Source organism: Dreissena polymorpha, chromosome 3 (genome assembly GCF_020536995.1).
Source record: "Dreissena polymorpha isolate Duluth1 chromosome 3, UMN_Dpol_1.0, whole genome shotgun sequence".
Taxonomy (NCBI): Eukaryota; Metazoa; Mollusca; class Bivalvia; order Myida; family Dreissenidae; genus Dreissena; species Dreissena polymorpha.
Genome location: NC_068357.1, coordinates 81,703,030 through 81,721,477, shown reverse-complemented (window position 1 = coordinate 81,721,477; position 18,448 = coordinate 81,703,030). Strand labels below are relative to the sequence as shown.

Genomic DNA, 18,448 nt, shown 5'->3' with positions numbered 1-18,448 from the left:
TACAGTGTACTGAGAACTGCCCCATCCTTATACAGTGTACTGAGAACTGCCACATCCTTATACAGTGTACTGAGAACTGCCACATCCTTATACAGTTTACTGAGAACTGCCACATCCTTATACAGTGTACAGAGAACTGTCACATCCTTATACAGTGTACTGAGAACTGCCCCATCCTTAAACAGTGTACTGAGAACTGCCCCATCCTTATACAGTGTACTGAGAACTGCCCCATCCTTGTACAGTGTACTGAGAACTGCCCCATCCTTGTACAGTGTACTGAGAACTGCCCCATCCTTATACAGTGTACTGAGAACTGCCCCATCCTTATACAGTGTACTGAGAACTGCCCCATCCTTATACAGTGTACTGAGAACTGCCCCATCCTTATACAGTGTACTGAGAACTGCCCCAATTCAATCAGAGTGGGGATAGAATGGCCATAGAATGGATTTCATGACAGCTCTCTTCATAAGTTTTTCATGCACGATGAGAAATTTTCTATTTGGGAAGCATTAATGCTTAATAGGTTGTTGTTGGCTCGGGTATAACTTAAAAGTTCCAAGCGGCTCCTCAGATGGACTTGATTGTGGAGACAAAGGAGTTCTTTTTTTTAGATAAGCATGATTGCATGTCTATATTGTTCTTAGTTTTAAAGCATTAATGAAATGCATAGCCACAAATAATTTTCTGTAAGTTAAACTTGGTTTAATATACATGTAAAGAATTATTTACTGAAACGCCTCTGAAATCAATTGTGTCCAAATTTAGTTTGTTTTTTTTTTCAACATAAAGCTTTCATTGAGAAGTAAAATATAGAAAAAACAAGAGATGTGTTTGTGAGAAACACAATGCCTCCTATTGCGCCGCTTTGATATAATTCAATGTGTCATTTGGCAGGTTTAGAAACTCCCTTTAAAAGCTTATTACTTCCCTTGGATTGTATTCTTTACCTTTAAGGATAACCTTGACCTTTCACCACTCAAAATGTGCAGCTCCATGAGATACACATGCATGCCAAATATCAAGTTGATCTCAATATAGCAAAAGTTATGTCCAATGTTAAAATTTTTCGGACGGACAGACAGACAGTTCAAATGCTATATGCCACCCTACGGGTGGCATAAAAACATATACCTTTGGTGCAGGGCATAGGGGCCAAAGGTGTGTCCTGAACTGGTCTCAAATATCTCTGAAAACCCACTTATCTGGCCTTACAACGTTGATCCATTTAAAAGCCTTTGAAAATCAGATACCATATCAACTGTTTATTCAAATGGCCGCGCATTGTTCGTACTTTCAAAATGCATTTTTAATAAAATTGTGCATGTCCAGGATATGTCTAGTTTACGGTAGGATAAATCTTCTAAAGGGCCATGATGTCCTTGAAAACCTCACCTGATTGAAGGAAAAAAGTATTGCAAACTTGACCCAGCTTTTTACTCCATTTGACCCTAATGCCAACATGGACTTGATATTTTCAAGATAAACATTCTATGTTTCATGCAGATTCAATACTTCAGGTTGCTTCTCTAGTGGTCATACTGGTTTTCTTAAATTTGACCAGCAGAACTTTATATATAATTATGTATATGGACACATTACCCAGTTTGAAAATTGGCCTTCATATTGTTAATATCAAATCCAACATCGTCATCAAATTATGTCATGAAAATGTGGCTTAAGGAGTGGAAGCAAGTTTTGTAATGATTTGACCCAATTAGCTTATTACACAGATTCAAACTTCTCACAGAAAATGTAAACATAAATATTCTGACAATGTTTCAATGAGATAATCATTAATCTTGTTTCGCAAAAAGAGGATATAAGGTTTTCTACGCTTTGACCTGGTCAGCTAGTTTTCAGAGACACATTATTAAGATTTGCCACTTCAGAAAATTATAACTAAGTTAACGACACAGGACCGGTCATAGTCTGAACACATTAGCTCCTCATGAGCCCTTAAGAACTATGATGAGGTGAGCTAGAGTGCCTTATTGCCATTAACATTTTTGTGATGAATCTAAACTAATATGCTGGTTCAGCACCAAAAATTGCATTCGATTCATACATGCATGTAAGTATAGTTGCAGCATTACATTTCCCTGCACAAATATAGTTAAAATTGTGTTCATGTGCAAACACAATAAACAGAAACCAAGTAATTTAACTGTTTTATTTTATCATAGAAGAAAACATTCAAACACATTTTGAAGAAACTGAAGTACATACACTACAGAAACAATCAAAACACTAAAGTTTGAAATCATTCTTCATGAGTTTTTTTTCTTTTTTATTGGAAAGCAAACAAATGCTTTTTATACAAAATAATCACAGATTGAACAGAACAAAACTGATACTGAAATTAGCTTGGTTTAATGATGAGAACTTTTCGGTCTCAAACAACATTTATAATGTTAAGACTGAAGCACATACGCACTGTTTCAAATTTGTAAACATTATGCTAGTATTAATGATACTTCAAATGATAAACTCAACATCGACATGAACATAATGTAAAAACCAAAGCCAAAAAACATGATGGTATGATGCTATAAACAACAGCTTGACAACAGCCCCACTCTGGGCCACCTCCACAAAAAGTCTTTGATGGCACATTTATGTGTATTTAGTCGACTTCCTCCATGCGTGATGCATCGTCCTCCTCCCCTTCGAGGGGTGGCATGTCTTCTGTGGTAGCATCTCCTGCATCAGTGGGGGCAGCAATGTCTTCCTCATCAATACCTGCAGGCAACGTTGGAATTGTGAGTTTTTGTGAAAACAATAGAGCCTCAATCTAGGGTAAAAGGGGTTTTATGCGCCTATAGTGCCCTTCCAGATTAGCCTGTGCAAATTGCACAGGCTTATCAGTAACAACACTTTTTCCCTTTAATTGTATTTTTTTTCTTAATGGAAGCCCATTCTTAAAGAAAATAAATTTTAAGCATTGAGTGTCGTCCCTAATTAGTCTATGCAGACCGCACAGGCTAATAAGGGACAACACTTGACGCACATGCATTATGCCCGTGTAAAAAGCATGAAAAACATCAAATTGTTCAATCCAGGGTTCTCAATAAGAGCCGGCCGCCGGCCAAATCTGCTGTTTTAAATCAGATTTTGGCCGGTTGAAAATCGCTCAGATTAGGAAAATCGGCAATTGACTTTTCGAAATGTGTGTGTCTTTTTGGTAATTTTGCTCCTATTTGCTATTAAGCAAAGACGTGGCTTCATTATCTCCCTTAAGGCATTACAACAACAATGAAAAGGCGCATATTGGAATCGGTCAAAAAGCAGTTAAATGTTTTGACGTTCTGATCATCACATGTTAAGTTAAAGAGCTTTTTCCATTTATCTTTTGTTGGTTAAAAAAGCTAAAATTCATAAAATGCACACAAACATGCTCAAATTTAAGTGCCTGGTTGACCACTAAAATAGCCATAAAATGGTCCAAAATATTTTGCAGGAAAGCAAGTGCTCATTTTAAAATTTTTCAGGGGAAGCATGCCCCCCCCCCCCCGACCCCCCTAGAAGGCCTGTTGGTTTCACATTTGGGCCTGTTGGCTCAAAAGTTATTGAGAACCCTGTCAATCAAGGCTTAAGAAAATCTTTAATGCAAATAAACTTTTAGACCACTCATTTAAACTTAGGTCAATAAATATTCATCAAGACTTTATATAAGGTTTTCTATATATCATTTGTATCTCAATTTTACGCACCTAGACCAAGCTTGATCATTCTGTTGATTCTGTTGGCATGTTGGGTGGGGTCCTCAAGTGAAAAGCCAGAGGCCAGGAGGGCAGTCTCAAACATGAGCAGCACAAGATCCTTGACTGACTTGTCATTCTTGTCTGCAGCAACCTTATCCTTGAGGGCCTTGATGATAGAGTGGTCTGGATTGACCTCTAGATGTTTCTTGGCTGCCATATAGCCCATGGTGCTCGAGTCCCTTAGGGCCTGGGCCTTCATGATCCTCTCCATGTTGGCTGACCAGCCGTACTGGCTCGTGACTATACAGCAGGGAGAGTTCACCAGGCGATTGGATACTGTCACCTGGAAACATACAACAAACATTGATAAAATATCCAAGATTAAAGAAAATATTCAGTTTAAAATAATGACAACTCATAAATTTGAAAAATATACAAGTGTTAGAGATGCTTTAGACAAATGTGTATTGCAACTCATAAATTTAAATATTATAGAAGTGTTAGATAAACTTAAAATTTTGCAGCATTGGAATCCCTGTAGCATATATAAGATCTGACAAAAGTAGTCATTTCCTACCAGATTTTATTAAAGTAGATCAAGCAATAAGGTAGTAAGCAAGCATATGGCGAGTATGTTTTATTTCACTGTTCTCACCTTTTCCACCTTCTTGTCCAAGATTTCCTTCATGACCTTGCAGAGTCCCTCAAACTCTGCCTTTTGTTCCTCTCGTTTCTTCTTCTCTGCCTCATCTTCAGGCAGCTCCAGACCCTCCTTGGTTACACAGACCAGGTTCTTGCCGTCAAACTCCTTCAGCTGCTGAACTGAGTATTCATCTATGGGGTCTGTCATGTAAACAACTTCAAACCCACGCTTGATCACGCGTTCCACAAAGGCAGAGGACTGCACTGCTTCTTTGCTTTCACCTGGAACAAAGTGAAAATAGTATATTAATATGGTAAATTTTGACATTTTCCCTCTTTTTGAACTAGCAGTCACGTTCAAGCAGGATCAATGACATTTGTATCTAAAAATTTACAAATATGAAAAGATGGTACTACAAGCCGTTTAAATTAAGATGTTCAACAGCTTAAATGACCATAGATATTTATAGGAACCTGCATTTTCTACAAATTTTCAGGGAAAAGGTACGTAATGTAAAAAAAATGACAGTGACTTGCAATTATAACAAAACCCAACCCCTTAGGAAAAATTGAAATTTTCCTTGATACCAGCACAAAGTATACACGCACCATGCATACAGAGAAGATTTTACTTGTTCAAGTTGTGTTTTTGCATTTTACATATTGGGCTTACATTAGGTCATGTGTCACAAGACCATCATTGTTGTCCCTAATATGACAGCAACTGGCAATTATACCAGGTACCAACGCCTAGGGAACGATTGCTCTTTCCCTTGATACCAGCACAATGTACAAAATATACATGTGCCGTGCTTAGGGAATAGATTTTACTTGTTCAAGTTGTGTTTTTGCATTTTACATATTGGGCTTACATTGTGTCATGTGTCACAAGACCAACATTGTTGCCCCTAATATGACAGCAATTGGCAATTATACCAGGCACCAACGCCTAGGGAACAATTGCTCTTTGCCTTGATACCAGCACAATGTGCAAAATATACATATGCCGTGCTTAGGGAGTAGATTTTATTTGTTCAAGTTGTGTTTTAGCATTTTAAGATGTTCAACAGTTAAAATGACCATAGATATTTATAGGAACCTGCTGTTTGTACAAATCTTCAGGGAAAAGGTGTGTTGTAAAAAAATGACAGTGACTTGCAATTATAACAAAACCAAACACCTTAATGGGAAAAAATGGCAAAAATGGAAATTTCCCTCGATACCAGCACAAAGTATACATGCACCATGCATACAGAGTAGATTTAACTTGTTCAAGTTGTGTTTTTGCATTTCACCGACACATATTGGGCTTACATTATGTCATGTGTCACAAGACCATTGTTGCCCCTAATATGACAGCAACTGGCAATTATACCAGGCACCAACGCCTAGGGAACAATTGCTCTTTCCCTTGATACCAGCACAATGTACAAAATATACATGTGCCGTGCTTAGGGAATAGATTTTACTTGTTCAAGGTGTGTTTTTGCATTTTACATATTGTGCTTACATTCAGGGCTTGACACTAACTGCTACAGATTGGTATCCACAGGGAACCCTGCCTTAAAAGTAGAGCAAAATCCTGGGAAAAACTGGTGTCCCTCATCAAAATTTGGGGGTCTCGGGTTTCTCGGGACACTGTTAGTGTCGAGGCCTGACATTGTGTCATGTGTCACAAGACCATCATTGTTGTCCCTAATATGACAGCAACTGGCAATTATACCAGGTACCAACGCCTAGGGAACAATTGCTCTTTCCCTTGATACCAGCACAATGTACAAAATATACATGTGCCGTGCTATGGGAGTATATTTGAATTGTTCAAGTTGTGTTTTTGCACTTTACTTCTTATCTTTACAGTTGTATTATGTGTCGTAAAACCATGAATTTTGTCCCTGCTATGGCGATGCAGAGATCATACTCTCATGCATCTTTTACTGCGCATAACATTATTTGGTCATATTTATTTATTTTTTTACTTTGTCCTTGCACACATCAGTTTTTAGTGATTTTTAGAAATGTTACTGAACAATTTAATTTTTAAACAAATAATTCAATAATCTTCAATTGGCAAAATGGTTTTACCTGTAATATAGTAGATGTCTTTCTGGTTTTCCTTCATTCTTGATACGTAGTCTTTCAGCCCGGTGAGGTCATCACCAGACTGGGATGTGTAGTAGCGCAGAAAACCGGCCAACTTCTTCCTGTTTGTTGAATCTTCGTGGATTCCCAGCTTAAAAATACAGATAAAAAGTTAATTATTTAGACAATTTTGTACAAGATATAATACTGAAAATGTGTTATTTTAAGCTCAAAAAATAAGTAGATTCAAGACTAACCAATTAGTGCATTATTATTTCTACCAAAATTTTATGGGACCATATACTTGCCTTCAGGTTCTTGGCAAACTGTTCATAGAACTTCTTGTAATTGTCTTTATCTTCACATATATCATCAAAGAGCTCCATACATTTCTTCACCAGATTTTTACGAATAACTTTCAAGATTTTGCTCTGCTGAAGCATTTCTCTTGAAATGTTCAGTGGAAGATCCTCACTGTCCACAACACCCTTAACGAAGTTCAGGTACTCAGGGATCAGTTCCTCACAATTGTCCATGATAAACACTCTTCTCACATACAATTTAATGTTGTTCTTTTTCTTCTTGTTTTCGAACATGTCAAACGGAGCTCTCTTTGGCACAAACAGCAATGCACGGAACTCCAGCTGACCTTCCACGGAGAAATGCTGCAAACAAGAAAAACAAAGTTGTTCACAAATATGATCCACATATCTTTTAAGACAAATAAACAAGTATGAAGTTTAATTAAAATGAGTGTTGTCTCTAATATGACCGCATCTGATAATTATACCAGGCACCAATGCCTTGAGAACAACTTCCATTTCCCTTGATACCAGCACAGAGCACAAAATATACAGCTGCTTAGGGAGCGGATTCTACTTTTTCAAGTTTTTTTTTCCACTCAACCCTTTACCACTTAGATACGTATTTGTATGCATGTAATGTCCCTTAGAGAGTTAAATTTAATTATTAACCTTTCTAAATAGATTCAAGTTTTAAAGGCTTCATTTCCAAACTTTAGATACTGGTAAGCAGCAAACAGCATAAAACCTAAACTGACTGCCAGTTACTGTACTTGCAGGCTGTTCTGGTTTTATGCTGTTTGCACATAGCAATTTTCACTTTGCTTCTGAGTGGGAAATGGTTAACGTATTTATCTTACACGGTTTCATGTTTACAACAAGAGCACCGCATAACGGGTGCCACGCTCGGCTGCGAAAGCTTGTCAGATTTTTTTTTAAAGAGGTCACAGTGACCTTGACCTTTGACCTAGTGACCCAAACAAGAGATGTGTTCGTCAGAAACACAATGCCCCCTACTGCGCCACTTTGAAATAAAATTTCTATTTATCATTTGGCATGTATAGAAATCATCTCCCTTTAAAGCTTATTACTTCCCTTGGATTTTGTCCAATCCAACCTGGGGAGGGGGGGGGGGGGGGGTCTGTAGACAGTAAAAAATGACCAAGTCAGACATCACTGCACTGACAACCAAGGCCTGTGGTTTATCAAAAAGATCATAGCCAGAGTTCATCATGTATCTATGGACACAAGTCCACAGGCATGTAATGAACAATACTATTAACAACTAAGTACATGAAAGAAATGATAATTATATCATTTAAAAAAAACTTTGACAAATCAATCATTTGAGTTATAAATAATCAAAATAATAAATCTGTACAGTAACTGTGAAAAGAACTTCAATTTTTGGTAAGGAAATATATATGAGATTTATAATTATATAAATTACTTCCCTTGAAAATAATTGTCTCTAACAAATCTCTATTTTTAATAGCAAATAATTAAAAGCCACCTCCATGACTGTAGATTCACCACTCAAAATGTGCAGCTCCATGAGATATACATGCATGCCAAATATATAAAGTGGCTATGTTCAATATTGAATAATTATCTCCCTTTAAACCTTATAACTTCCCTTAAATGTGTATTTTTTACCGTAGACCTTGAAAATGACCTTTTACCACAATGTGTTTGTCAGAAACACAATGCCGCCTACTCCGCCGCTTTGATTTGTTTAACAAAAATATATACGTGGGCAGGTCAGATAACATGTCCATTTAAAGCTTATTACTTCCTTGACTTTGTTTTTTCGACCCTAGACCTTGAAGGATGATGTTCACCTTGAAATTTTACCACTCAAAATGTGCAGCTCCATGAGATACACATGCATGCCAAATATCAAGTTGTTATCTTCAATATTTAAAAAGTAATGGCCAATGTTAAGGTTTTAGCACGACGCCTACGGTGGCCGGCGTACGACAAGCTGGCTATGACAATAGCTCGGGTTTTCTTCGAAAACAGCCGAGCTAAAAACTATCAATGTTGTCTCTAAATTGACAGCAACTGGCAATTATACCAGACACCAACGCCTAGAGAGCACTTGCTATTTCCCGCGATACCAGCACAGAGTACAAAATATACACATGCCGTGCTTAGGGAGAAATAATTCTTCATAATGCGTTTTTTACTGGACCAAGAAAAAGGAAAACCTAACATTTATGCACAAACCTAGTTTAAACGCTTATAAAGGCTAGTTTTGGTTACAGTCTTAGACCAAATAAAGAAGTTTTAAAAGCAATGTTATATTCAAACTTGTGCAAATTATTCAAGCATAAAAATGTAATTGCAATATACACACATGCTAATAACATAACAATTCAATAACATTTACAACTTGATCCAAAAAATACCAGCTATAAGCTTTTTAAATGGCCGCTTAAGATTTGAGCAACCAAGCTGCTGTTCTGTTTTCTACCTTAACAGCCAGGTGGTCCTCCCAATCATTGGTGAGGGACTTGTAGAACTCTCCATATTCCTCCTTGGTGATGTCGTCTGGGTTCCTGGTCCACAGAGGCTTGGTCTTGTTCAGCTCCTCATCTTCATTGTACTTCTCCTTGATCTTTTTCTTCTTCTTCTTGTCCTTCTCTTTGTCTTCATCATCGTCTTCTTCCAGATCCTCCACCTTGGGCTTGTCATCTTCAGACTGATTACAAGGGAAATAATTGGCATTAAAAGCAGGTAGTTGCATTGAAAGCTGGTTATTGTGACGAGTATCCCCATTCTAACTACCTATTACAAAATGTTTTTTGAAAACACCTGAAAACTCATTTGCTAAAATATTGACTTTTAAAACCGTGTGCAATAAAGTTTATAGCGCAAATGGAAGGTTAAGTTTTATGTTTCTCAAGCAGGTATTGAGTTTCAATAGCCTGGTGCATTTCATCCGAAATCCCTATGCATTTTGTTCCCTCTCACCTTTTCCTCTCCATCCTTCTCTTCTTTCTTCTCCTCCTCCTCATCGTCAGAGACCTCCTTATCCCGCTCCTTCTCACAGACCAGCTTGATGGGGTAGCCAATAAACTGGCTGTGCTTCTTCACCACCTCCTTGATACGCTTCTCCTCCAGGTACTCTGCCTGGTCCTCCTTGATGGTCAGGATGATCATTGTGCCTCGCTCAAAAGGGGCTTCTGCAATGAGAACATGAACACATATCTAAACATAGTTCACTTTTGTAATTATGAAACGGCTGATTTGCTAAAGGAACACCAGCTTAGGCAAAGTGACCGTAGGTTACAATAATATATTCTTTACCGATAATCCTATAAAAAATTAAGCATGCCATTTTCACAATTCAAAATCATTAAGCTTGAAAAATGATTAAACACTGTTATTGTGCTTGTAAAATTTGTATTATTGCATACCTATTAAATTGAGCACTACTTGATGCATCACATTGGTATGATCTCTTACCTGTATTTGGCCGAATTGTAAAGGATCCACCAGCAGAGGACTCCCATGTGTAGATTTCGTCATCATTGTGCTTAGAGATGACGGTCACCTTATCGGCAACAAGATAGGCAGAGTAGAAACCCACACCAAACTGACCAATCATGGAAATATCAGCACCTGCTTGCAGAGCCTCCATGAAAGCCTTTGTACCAGACTTGGCAATGGTACCCAGGTTGTTAACCAAGTCAGCCTTTGTCATTCCAATACCAGTGTCAATAAGGGTCAGTGTACCCCTCTCACGATCAGGAATGATTTTAATGTAAAGATCTTTTCCAGTGTCCAGTTTGGAAGGATCTGTCAAGCTTTCATATCTGATCTTGTCCAGGGCGTCCGAGGCGTTTGAAATCAACTCTCTGAGGAAGACTTCTTTGTTGGAGTAGAATGTGTTGATGATCAAGCTCATCAGCTGAGCAATCTCGGCCTGGAAGGCAAAGGTCTCCGCCTCAGTTTCCACTGTCTGTTGTTCAGGCATCTGGAAATTAAAACAAATGGATAATAAATTTCTGAACCAACAAACAAACCAGTAGCTTATTTTACAGATTTTACCATGATGACCTTGTTTTGGATTCTTGTGTCCTAGATTGGAATTCCGTCTCGATTTATTTAAGATTACATTCTGACAAAGTTTTATAAAAGTGGCCTATAAAGAGGTAAGATTTTCTAAGATTTGACCTTGGGATATCATTTCGGACCCACATGACCCAAATTCAAACTTTGTCTTGATATGGCCTAAATAAATGTTTTGACTTAATTTCATTAAAATGGGTGAAAATAGGACCCCTTCGAGTGGTAAGCAGCTCAATATTGATTACAGGCCCCACACCCCAGGACTCCCGCTATAGGGCGAGTCCAACAGCTCATCTTGAACATAAGTTCTCAGGTAGGTAAATATTCTAAACAGATGTCAATTGGCAATTAGAATCACATGATCAAGGTCTAATTTTTTTAAAGTGATTTTGACTCTAAGAGTCATGTGATCAAACATAAATGGCAGCCAAATTGTAAAAGGCATGATGATGAGAGACATGTTCGGAGTTTCCTGTATTCTTTGTTGCGATCCAATTCGTATAACACCCTTCAAGTCAGTAATTTGTATAATGTACCCATGTATCAATTGCTAACTTCCTTCATTAGGTTCAAAATTATTGATTTTTAGCATTTCACAAGTATGTAACAATTCTAGTTGACTTTCTTTTCGAGTTAGCTTTAACAAACAGTTGGAGTCAGTTCGAAAAGACCCATTTGGTGGGGTCCTTTCGCTAAGCACTTTTTTGTAAAACAAGCATGTTTTTGAACATGTACTTAAAAAAAGCCTTCTGATAAACACAGGACGAAGAAATATAACCCTTTGTGTAGACCCTGACCAAAAACCATGTGTACCAGTTAATATAGACAAAGGGTTCTGACTTAACCCTTAGTTAAAGAAAAGTTTAGCAGTGTGTGTGTTTTACAACAGAAAAGTGTATTTCGAAGCAGTATGGAACCAATATAACACAAAAATGAGGTTAAAACATCAAACTTATTTAATAAAATCCCTGATTAAGTTGTTGCTTTCGCGACGTGCCCATTCAAGTCATGTTAACCGCATATAATTAAGTACGAAATTTCTTAAGACACGATCGCGAACAAAAGGATCCCACAACGTGCCCCTGTGGTGAATACTATTATATTAAACAAATTAAATGAATATTCCATTGTTAAATGCCTTAATTTAACAGTTAATAACAAAAGAGACTACCATTTACTGCGATTAGAGGCATTCATATACATAATACTTTCTAACCAATAAGTCGCATGTTCTAGAAGAAAAATAAATTTAACATAATAGTATGGCTTTTTAATCGAATATGACGCATAAATACACAATATCAATTGTACTTGAATGTAATTTAGTCAGCATATGTCCACATACCTTTGTTCAATTAAATTTTTCCAAGTTTCAGGAAAATTCTGTTCTGTTCAATCGGGATGCGGCTTCTTAGTGAAACACGCCGGTTGGAAAGGAAACAACGCTGTCGGCGTATGAAAATACCGTCTGCCAAAAATAAGATCTTCTAAATGACTACTTATTTGAAACCTTACAGAAAATAATATATACCAATGTTTATACAAAATGTAGGCTTAATAAAGTAGTTTATTTATAATTAAGCATGTCCTTTCGACACACACCTTTGAAGTTTCGTGTACTATTTAACGGAAATGAAGTTCTCGTTTTTATATAGATGAGTAAACGGGTTGTTCTGGAAGTTTCGCCGGATGTGACGTCATATCTAGAACGTTCTACAATTTGGGTTTTCCAGTTATTGTATTGAATCGAAAGTAAAAGTAGCAAACAGAGAAAAAGTGTGGTACTTTCGAGAAAAATGTGCGATTGTCTAAAACAGAGACAATAACAAAATTGTAATTTTATTTTCAAAATAAAATAGATAAAAGAATAAAAATCACATAACAACAATACATTATTTAGTTTAAACTAAGCGAAATATTTTTATAGCGAAGCGATTCAAAGTCTTAATTGATGACTCAACTTTGAACAAATCATGTTGAATATAAATACGTATCAGAAAAAGAGTTGGATGACCATCATGTTTTTTATCAAAGAGTTTACAACAAATTTATGTTTCGACAGAGTTGTTGTCTTACAATTGTGAAATATATTTAATTTAAAGCCACACATCTTGCCTCTGACTTTGAAATGAAGTATACCTGTTAATCAATACATATAGATGCAATTTGAAAGTGTGCAAAATTGTCATCAAATGTATAGCCTAGTTAGCAAGTAATTTATTATTTTTAAACCGTACTGCTTTTAAAACCGAAAGTAGGATTTCTAGACGTATACCTCCATTCATTTCGACAAACGCGATTATTTTTAAGCTTTAAAGCGCAAAAAGACGGATTTCTACCTTGTAACCACCAGATATATTCTAATTGGCATAGATAAAAAATAATCTATAGCCTAGTTTGGAAGTAATTTATTATTTTTCAAACGGTACCGCTTTTAAAACCGAAAGTAGGATTTCTAGATATGCGATTTCGTCCATTTCGACAAACGCGATTTATTTTTAAGTTTTAAAGCGCAAAAAATACGGATTTATACATTGTAACCACCAGATATATATATTCTAAATGACATAGATAAAATATGTTTCTTAGTTATACTGCCAAATAAGGTGTGTGGCTTTAATATGTTTCTACATTAAAAGGTATGTGAAGAAAAAAGAAAATCAATAGAATATGTGAAATCAAGTTATCACGGAGATGGTGATGAGCAACACTAAACGAACAATTAACTTTTTAATGGGCCCGTGTGACAATGTGTGTGTAATGATTGAATAATTGAAACGAAACTTGACTTGGTTATGACCATGTTTTTATTAGAGTAGCTCATCGAGAGGAGTGTCCTATACTCTAAATGACGTTTATGCGTCTAAAAAAAAACAATAGTAAAATAAACTCAACTAAAAATAGTAGTTCATGGGACACTACCTTAATAGTCCCGATGGGATTGTTTGAGCAAATTTTGAGTTTAATGTGCCCAAACCATAGATATACGGATAGATATACTTAAACACACATCTTCGACGATTTGCTGTCCATACGTATCCAATTATGCACATCTGCACGTGTATTATCTAACGGAGGAACCAGATTGCCGCGCGAGGGCACAGTAGTCTACTTACGTATGGTGCATTCTTTGATTCGCGAAATGTCTTTATTTCACGCTCCGGGTGTCATGAACGAGTAAATGCAATTTACTGATTACTGATAAGCAAGCCAGACTACACGCCATGGTTTACCATACAAATGAACAGCTTGCTGATAAGCCTGTCGTTACCAGACACAAGAGCTTATCAAGACTTCTGTCATTCACGTTACTTTTGATAAACCAACATTAACACAAAAAAAATGTAAACTTTGTCATGGTGCTTTTACTTAAATAACAAAATCAACAATCTGATGACACACATACGGGTGCACTCATATACTACAGCCTGGGACGCAGAATGATGATGAGCATCGAAGCAACAGCTTTCTCAATCGTGTACGTGTCTCATGAATTTTGCTAAGCTCACAAGGCAGTTAGGCAAATAGCAAGCCCTATTATTTCATGTAACAAAAACAAATGTTGTTTAACTATTCAGAACTGCATCACTTTTGATCGATTGTATATATTCCGTATATGTTCCGATTCCGTATATGTTTATAATTGTCATACATGATTTGAATGCAAAGCTTGTTTAAGTCCTTCCGCTCCTGAGGTTGCGTTATGCGTAAGCCCAGAGTTAGTCCCAGCATTCCTATCTTTCTTAACTAACTAGACGAGCGAAAGTTGTAATTTTGATGTAAACCGGTAGCTACAATTTCCAGCTATTTAGTTGTTGATGAAAGCTTTCCGACTTTGGTGCGGTCTTCTGTTTCGTGGTAGGTGGAGGAGCCGGAGTACCCGATGCAAGCCCCACCTGTCCAATATTCAGACCACCAACCAAACTCATTTGCTTCTAGAGGTAGAGTTTGAACATGGGTCACCTCGATGAGAATAGAGTCTACCAACCACTGCGCTAACCATGTAGCGAAATGAGATTATCTTTGAGAAGTTTATTCAGCACGGTTTATAAAATAGGGGAAACAAACACTACAAGGTCTTTGCTATTTTTGTGTACTGAGTTATTCCCCATCCATATGCGTCGCACCTGATATGGTGAAGAAAATTTCATGATGAAATTTGACACTTCAAGCTCGTTATTCCACCGCTACTAGATATACATTAAGTCGTCAATATTCGTTTCATTGATTTAAAATTTCGTCTCATTGTATACAAGTTTCAAAACAAAATTGCGCGTAACTTTATTAATATTTCGGCATAGATATGTTTGAAATCCGTTGGTGGCATTGCAAGTTGCATGATACATAGTTAAAATATTCCCAATATAGTCTTGACTATTTTTTTTTTCAAAATATTAATGTTTCAAAATAAAAATACTGCAGTTATAAGAGTGCACTATTATTATAATAGCCGAAAGTATTACCTACCTGAAAAATATATGCCATGATAAAACATAATAGAGAACAGAACAGACAGTTTATTAAGATTTATACATAAGTACATCTTCTTTTATGCATATAGTTATAAATAAAGTTATGTCACGTGCCAGTATACTATAGTAGGTTACCAAATCAATAGTACTTTGTGTATATGTTTGTAGGTTAAATGAAATTTCAGAACTAAATTCAATGAACGTTCTAAACAAAATAAGAACAATAACGATTTTGAACAGGAGAAACATAATACTTTTAAAGGCAGAAAGGACAAACTATTACGTTTAATTTTCTTTGGTATATATAATAATAATTCGAATACTATCAGTGATTTCAACGTGATACACACACTTCTTTCAAGGAATAACATCCAACTTTTATTTCAAGTAGTGGTATTTAAAATAGTTTTTCGTACATTTAACGCTTCCTTTACATATTAACACACGTTTAATATTTCAAATTTACATGTTGATGTTAATAAACTATGGAACTTAACAACATATGGATTCGTGTAATTAAAACGTTTAATGATTTTTGCCGTAGAAAACGGTAACATGAACAAACGCAAACAAAATGGAATCCATTCCCTATGTACCGTTGATTACAACAAAGGCAATAGCGTTCTTCTTAATATATTAAGAGATCCGTATCTGACTGGACTACACCGAGAGCGATAGCGATCGCATTCTTTACAATAAGGTGCGAAGACCAAACGAATATCTGCCTCCAAATAAGGCATGGTAGTTTTTAAAATATATTACAAATGAGAGTACCGGTACATATGTACGACACTAATCGCATAATCCTGTATTCGCGCGCTTTGACAACGTACCGCCGAAGTACTGGGAGAAAGGCAATAGATTTGAGCTTTGTTCTGAGAAAACTGGGCTTAATGAATGTGCGTAAAGTGTCGTCCCAGATTAGCCTGTGCAGTCCGCACAGGCTAATCAGGGACGACACTTTCCGCTTTAATGACATTTTTCGTTTAAATGAAGTCTTTTCTTAGCAAAAATCCAATTTAGGCGGAAAGTGTCGTCCCTGATTAGCCTGTGCGTACTACACAAGTTAATCTGGGGCGACACTTTACGCACATGCATTAAGCCCAGTTTTCTCAGAACGCGACTCATTTGATCTCGTGCGCACACACATAGTGATTTTTTTCAAGCCATCTATGTGGTTGCGTATCATGGTAATATTACTGGCTGAAAATAAGTTCTTATAAGCATGGTAACAATATAACTCTTTATAAATATATGTGTATTGATCTTTTTTTCCGATTTGCTATATATCCTTACCATAACTGATGTACCGCTAGGTTGTATTGATTTATTTCAAAGTTAACGGGGTCCTTGCGAGCCCGGGTCTTCATTATGTGAGGACCCGGAGTGTGTCCTTATACACATATCTGTTATTTACTTATTTGAGTCATGAACATTGGGCTTATGTTGGTCTGAAACTGCTATTTCCAGCTACTTGTATTAAGTTTTCACTGAAAGATATTCAGTAATATACTGGATGTGGTCTATCGATGTAAAGGGGAAACCGGCGCAATTGGAGGACACCCCACCCAAACTCAAAAACGAATTGAGAGGGTATTGGACCTGGGTCATCGAGGTGCAACCAATGCATCTCCACAACAGCCTAAGTCGCTGAATTATTATTAAACTAACGTTTACAGTAGTTTAGAGTTCTTGGACATGCTTTAATATTTAATATAACCATAAACGATTCACGAAAAACATATCAAACGAATTCCCCATTTAAAACGCACTGAGCTTCTTTTCAATTATATCGACAACAAACACACTTTTAGTGCGTATATATACCCATGTTGACGACGTCGGCGCACTTGATATTGATTCTATTACGCTTACAGCACACATCTCAGCGTGTTTTTTAAGTATTTTTCGCTGTTCTAAACGCACGTTCTGTACCTCGTCACCCACTTCTGATAAACCTCTGCATACCAAACTCTTATACGAACCAAACGATGATTGGAACACGGCAGTGATTTCTGGTAGGTCCACGAAAACCCTGGCTCGCAGATCTGCCTCTAGCATTAGGAACACATCAAAAAGCATTACCTCATGGTCCTGTATGCGGATTGGTACGGACGCTTTAAAGGGGCCTTTTCACGTTTTAGTAATTCGACAAAATAAAAAAAAAATGTTTCAGATTCGCAAATGTTCGTTGTAGTTATGATATTTGTGAGGAAACAGTAATACTGAAAATTGACAATGCTCTAAAATAGACATTATATGCATCTTTTGACGATTTGAAATCCTGAAAATTATAAAGCGTTGCAACGCAAAACGATTAAATAACTTGGAGAGTTCTGCTGTTGTCGTTATATTTTGGGCTGCTACGAGGATTGCATATATAAAGTATACAATACATCAATTATTGTATGAGCACGGATGGCCAAGTGTTCTAAGCGATAGTGTTTTACTCCAGGGGTCAGGGGTTCGAGCCCAGTTAAGGGTTACTCTATTTCTTTCTGTAATTTTATTCTTGTTATTTACTGGAGCTTTTTAGATCCAATGTTTACATTTATCAATATAAAGCATTTAATGAAAACTTCAATACATGCCAAAATCTGTGAAAAGGCCCATTTAAACTGGACACAACTTGAAACCCATCTTCGACAGCGACGCCGAAGAATGGCAATATCCACAAACTTGTTGACTACCCCTCGTAGAGACACATTGGTCTTGCTCTATGAAAACGGGATTTAATGCATGTGCGTAAAATGTCGCTCCCGAATAAACTTTGCACAGGCTAGTCAGAAACGATTCTTTCCGCATTTATGGTATTATTCGTTTAAAGGAAGTCTGTCCTCAGCGAAAATCCAGTTAATGCGGAGAGTATCGTTCCTGATTCACCTGTGCGAATCGCATAGGTGAATCTGGGACATTTAACCCTTTCCAACTTAGAAGCAAAGTGAAAATGGCTATGTGCAAACAGCATAAAACCAGAACAGCCTGCGAGTAACTCGCAGTCTGTTAAGGTTTTATGCTGTTTGCTGCTCATCAGTATCTAAGGGTTGGAACTGAAACCTTTAAACATTGGATCTAGTAAGAAAGACCTTCAATAAAATGCAACTTTCTTAGGGACTACAAATGCGTCAAAATACGTATCTAAGTGGTAAAGGGTTAAAGCACATGC

General features: G+C 36.8%; 1 protein-coding gene across 1 annotated transcript; it reads right to left on the bottom strand.

Annotated features, from left to right (window-relative positions):
- Positions 1-2,162: 2,162 nt before the first annotated feature.
- LOC127874974 (heat shock protein HSP 90-beta-like) lies at positions 2,163-12,371 on the bottom strand. Its single transcript, XM_052419699.1, has 9 exons — positions 12,156-12,371; positions 10,205-10,715; positions 9,710-9,921; positions 9,210-9,437; positions 6,740-7,096; positions 6,435-6,582; positions 4,363-4,631; positions 3,717-4,050; positions 2,163-2,745 (listed from the first exon to the last, which is right to left on the bottom strand). Exons 2-9 carry the CDS (start codon positions 10,713-10,715, stop codon positions 2,630-2,632), a joined length of 2,175 nt encoding a protein of 724 aa, XP_052275659.1. The 5' UTR covers positions 12,156-12,371; the 3' UTR covers positions 2,163-2,629.
- Positions 12,372-18,448: the final 6,077 nt, after the last annotated feature.

What these genes read in the sequence shown, in the direction of transcription:
- LOC127874974 (XM_052419699.1), bottom strand. Translation starts at nt 10,715, where the DNA reads ATGCCTGAACAACAGACAGTGGAAACTGAGGCGGAGACCTTTGCCTTC. An exon ending in AGTTTGCCAAGAACCTGAAG is followed by an intron (nt 6,583 to 6,739) that starts GCAAGTATATGG and finishes TGTATTTTTAAG; the next exon opens with CTGGGAATCCACGAAGATTC. An exon ending in TGGACAAGAAGGTGGAAAAG is followed by an intron (nt 4,051 to 4,362) that starts GTGAGAACAGTG and finishes GTATGTTTCCAG; the next exon opens with GTGACAGTATCCAATCGCCT.